The following is a 4,395-nucleotide window of genomic DNA, read 5'->3' on the forward strand; positions in this document are numbered from 1 at the left end:
TGGATTACGAGTACAAAAACCATAATAAAAACGATTTTGAAAACAAAAACAACCCACTTCATTGAATCATGCACCAGATAAAATAGTGTGATACAACACAGATTCATGTTTAATTTTTAAATGTCCATGTCACCTAAGTAACGACTCCCATTGATCTTAGGCTTATTGCTTGAAGCTGAACAAAGCTTGAGTGCGGATGGTTTAGGATCTGAGGGATGACCCAGCTTTCACAAGGTCCTCGAGTGCTTTAGAGATCTGTGTTTCCGTCATGCCTTCCAGACGAATACCCCTCTCGACACCCATGTCTGTACATAAACAAAAAGTCGGCATAAGCACGACGACGCCATAAACAGGGGACAGATGATGTGTTATCAAAGAAGCATGGATCTGTCTAATACAGTGATCTTTTACACTAATTGTCTTGAATCTTATATAGATTTACATGTATTCATTGTTTAAAGTTGAAACCCACCGGCAAAATTGAAGTCTTCAACTAAATTAGAGTGTTTTTGCTCAAAATGAAAAATCTAACAAAAGGATAAACAATATATAAGGCAGTAATGTTCAGAAATATGATTCTTGATTCAAATAAAACAGAAAGCAGCCTCTACTGCAAGAAAAAAAAAGGGTTTTACAAGCTTACGTTATCTGAATTCTGAAATATCAGATTGTTGTAGAAGCTTGCAAATGGTCTAAATGAAGCTTCTTATGCATTAGAATGTGAGAATCAAGCGCTAGATCAACTATTAGCAATTTAGCATCACTTCAAATCTCTTACGTTCAAATAACATGAATATGTTTGTGTTTCCCAACTAAAAGATGATATAGGAAAAGCAAGTGGTGTGATATGACATACTCTTTATATAGTTATCAACTTATCAGTCTAATCTCTTGAAAGAGTTATTTTCAAATCCCAAGTATAAACTACACAAATCACTTCAAATTTAAATTAAAACATTGTTTGTGATCATTAGAAGCAATGGCCTGATTCCTGAACATGCAAATGAACTTGTTATTTTGAACTTTACTTGGTTGATAACTTAGATGCACAAGCGGTTAGTAATCAATGCACATACTTGATACTTCAACCAACAACCAACATATACCTAAGTCATATCATAAAACAGAACTAAATGCAACAGAAGTTTAAAAGCATACAGGGCCGACAATTTCATGTGCAATTTCAGAATTTTCTTATCAAGTGACGTTAACAGACATCCGAAATTGGAGGCTTCTAATTTTAGTCATGGTTCATGTCATGCGTTGTTAATGAGTGTAAACAAACCAAGAGGCTTAAAAACCAGGATAGAGAGCATAAAGATTACAGGTGGCACTTTGACTTAAAATGTTCAACCTAATATTTCACAAACGAAAATTTGCATGTAGTTATAAGTCTACTCTCTTGAAAGAGTCATTTGTAACTATAAACCAGGAAAAGGAAAATGAGGTTCTTTTCAGTTTGTGTGCAAATGGTCTGATATCACATGCTTATCATATTGATATAAGTCTACTCTCCTGAAGAGTCATTTGTACTCTATATATCCAATCCCCCGGTATAGATTTCAAATTTATATTAAAGCATTTCAGATGATCATTAGAAGCTGTGGCCAGAATATGCAAATGAACCTGTTAAATGAACTTATTTGGTTGATAACTTAAGATTCAAAAGCAGTTAGCAATCAATACGCATACTTCAACCAACAACCAACATAAACTTAATGCATATCATAAAGCGAAAACACATGAAACAGAGGTTAAAATAACATGCTGGGCTAACAATTCATGTGCAGCTTCAGCAATTTCTTATCAAGTAACGTTAGGAGACATCTAACTTCTAATTTTAGTTATGGCTCATGTCATATGTTGTTAACAGGTGTAAACAAACCAGGAGGCTTCAAAAACAAGATAGAGAGCACACAAATTATAGATGCCACTTTGACTTATAAAAATGAAACTGATACCTTCACAAATGAAATTTGCATTCTGTGAACTAACTACATATGCTCTATTTATTTCAAATTTTTATCTCCATTTCTCAAAGTCATATCGATCATATCAACGATAGGGTTTAATTTATAGATACACATACTTCAACCAACATATACCTAAGTCATATAATAAAGCAGAACTACAAGCCACGGATGTTTAAAAACACATACTGAGGCACTGGGCCCACAAGTACATGAGCGGTTTCAGTAATTTCTTATCAAGTGTCGTTAAGAGACATCCGAGATTGGAAATTTCCTTCTAAAAGTCGAAATCTGACTTCTAATTTTAGTTATGGCTCATGTCATATGTTAAACAAACCAGGAGGCATCAAAAACTGGATAGATGCACATACAGGTACAGATACAGATGCCACATTGACTTATAATATTGAACCAGATATTTCACAAATTAAGATCTGCATATTGTGAACTAACCACATAAGTTTTAGTTTATTCAAATTCTTATTTTCATTTACCAAAGTCATATAATTCATGTAAAAGATAAGGTTTAATTCATACATTAATCACGTTTCTCAACTCAATTCAACCGCAAGAGTTAGATATGAACCAAAAATCTAATCTCCCGGAGCTAGTTAAGTTCACAAAAAATCAACAGGAATATCGTTTCAATTTCAACTCGGGAACACAACAGTTATCTTTCATAAACGATTTTCCAACAAATTGTATCTATATCTAAAATCCTTAAAAATTAATTGTTTTCGGGTTATAAACAGGGTTGCAAACGTACAAAACATTAATCAAATATTAATCTTAAGTACTTTTGACTCTTTGGAACTTTCTAATATAGATTTTCATGTATTCATTATTCAAAGTTCAAACCGACCAGCAAGATTGAAATCTTTAGTTAAATCCCTTTTTTCTTGTCAACAATCGAACGGTTTTGCTCAAAACTTAAGAACTGAAAATTCTAATTAAAAAATAAAACAGCATACAAGGCAGTAATGTTCAAACATATGATTCTTCATTCAAATAATAAAGTGACGTTAGCAATCAATACGCATACTTCAACCAACAACCAGCATAAACTTAATTAATTCATATCATAAAGCAAAAATGCATGCAACAGAGGTTAAAATAACATACTGGGCCAACAATTTCATGTGCAGCTTCAGCAATTTCTTATCAAGTGACGTTAAGAGACATCTAACTTCTAATTTTAGTTATGGCTCATGTCATATGTTGTTAACAGGTGTAAACAAACCAAGAGGCTTCAGAAACAGGACAGAGAGCACATATATTATCAATGCCGCTTTCACTTATAAAAATGAACCTGATACTACACAAATGAAGTTTGCATTTTGTGAACTAGCATATGCTCTATTTAATTCAAATTCTAATCTCCGTTTCTCAAAGTCATATAACTCATATCAAAGATAGGGTTTAGTTTATAGATACACATACTTCAACTAACAACCAACATATACCTAAGTCATATAATAAATCAGAACTACAAGCAACGGATGTTAAAAAAAACATACAGGGCCAACAATTTCATATGCAGCTTCAACAACTTCTTACGTTAAGAGACATCTGAGATTGAAAACTTTCTTCTAAAAGTCGAAATCTGACTTGTGGTTTTAGTTATGTCTCATGTCATATGTTGTTAACAAGTGTCAACAAAGCAGGAGGCATCAAAAACTGGATAGATAGCATACAGATACAGATACAGATGCCACATTGCTTATAACATTGAGCCTCATAATTCACAAATTAAGATCAGCATATTGTGAACTAACTAACTACATAAGCTCTAGTTAATTGATATATTACTTTTCTCAGCTTAATTCCAGTGCAAAAATGAACCAAAAACCTAATAATCTTCAAACGAAAGCATAAGATAGAATCGGTTAGAAGTACCGTATCTGGCCCAGAGTTGAGGCTCGGTGCCACTGCATTCGCGAATGAGTATGGGCAGCTTAGGGTTTGCTTTCTTCAGCTCCTTGTAATTGTTCTCAACAAACGCCCTATCACCAAAACATTACAGAATATAATATAAATTACTACGGAATTGAAACCGAATCGATTGAATTTGAATTTGATGAAACCTTGTAGAAGAACTGGCAGGTGAAGTCTGGCAAAAGAGAACTCGTAGCTCTTTGAGATTCTTGGATAATTGTCCCAGCCGTGCCATCTTCGATATCCGATCTGGTCTGATCTAATCGAATCAATCAATGGTGTGGCAGTTGCAGCAGGTGTGAGATTTGTAATTGTAAAATGGTCGCCTGAGCCGCTCAAGCCGACGAGAAAAGAGTGGAAGAGAAAGTTGCAAATTGCTCCTCTAACTCTCCACAAATCACATAAACGGCCAAAAAGAAACATTCAAGATTTATTGAGGTGTCAAAATCAAGTAACAATTTGATGTGTTCCCGAGTTCATTTAACGGGAG

General features: G+C 34.0%; 1 protein-coding gene across 1 annotated transcript; it reads right to left on the bottom strand.

The window, feature by feature from the left end:
• LOC143579405 (NADH dehydrogenase [ubiquinone] 1 alpha subcomplex subunit 2-like) lies at window positions 1–4,186 on the bottom strand. Its single transcript, XM_077062723.1, has 3 exons — window positions 4,055–4,186; window positions 3,867–3,973; window positions 1–305 (listed from the first exon to the last, which is right to left on the bottom strand). Exons 1-3 carry the CDS (start codon window positions 4,138–4,140, stop codon window positions 202–204), a joined length of 297 nt encoding a protein of 98 aa, XP_076918838.1. The 5' UTR covers window positions 4,141–4,186; the 3' UTR covers window positions 1–201.
• Window positions 4,187–4,395: the final 209 nt, after the last annotated feature.

Source organism: Bidens hawaiensis, unplaced genomic scaffold, assembly GCF_021521415.1.
Source record: "Bidens hawaiensis isolate Kalapana, Puna unplaced genomic scaffold, B.hawaiensis_p1.1 tig00029708_1, whole genome shotgun sequence".
Taxonomy (NCBI): domain Eukaryota; kingdom Viridiplantae; phylum Streptophyta; class Magnoliopsida; order Asterales; family Asteraceae; genus Bidens; species Bidens hawaiensis.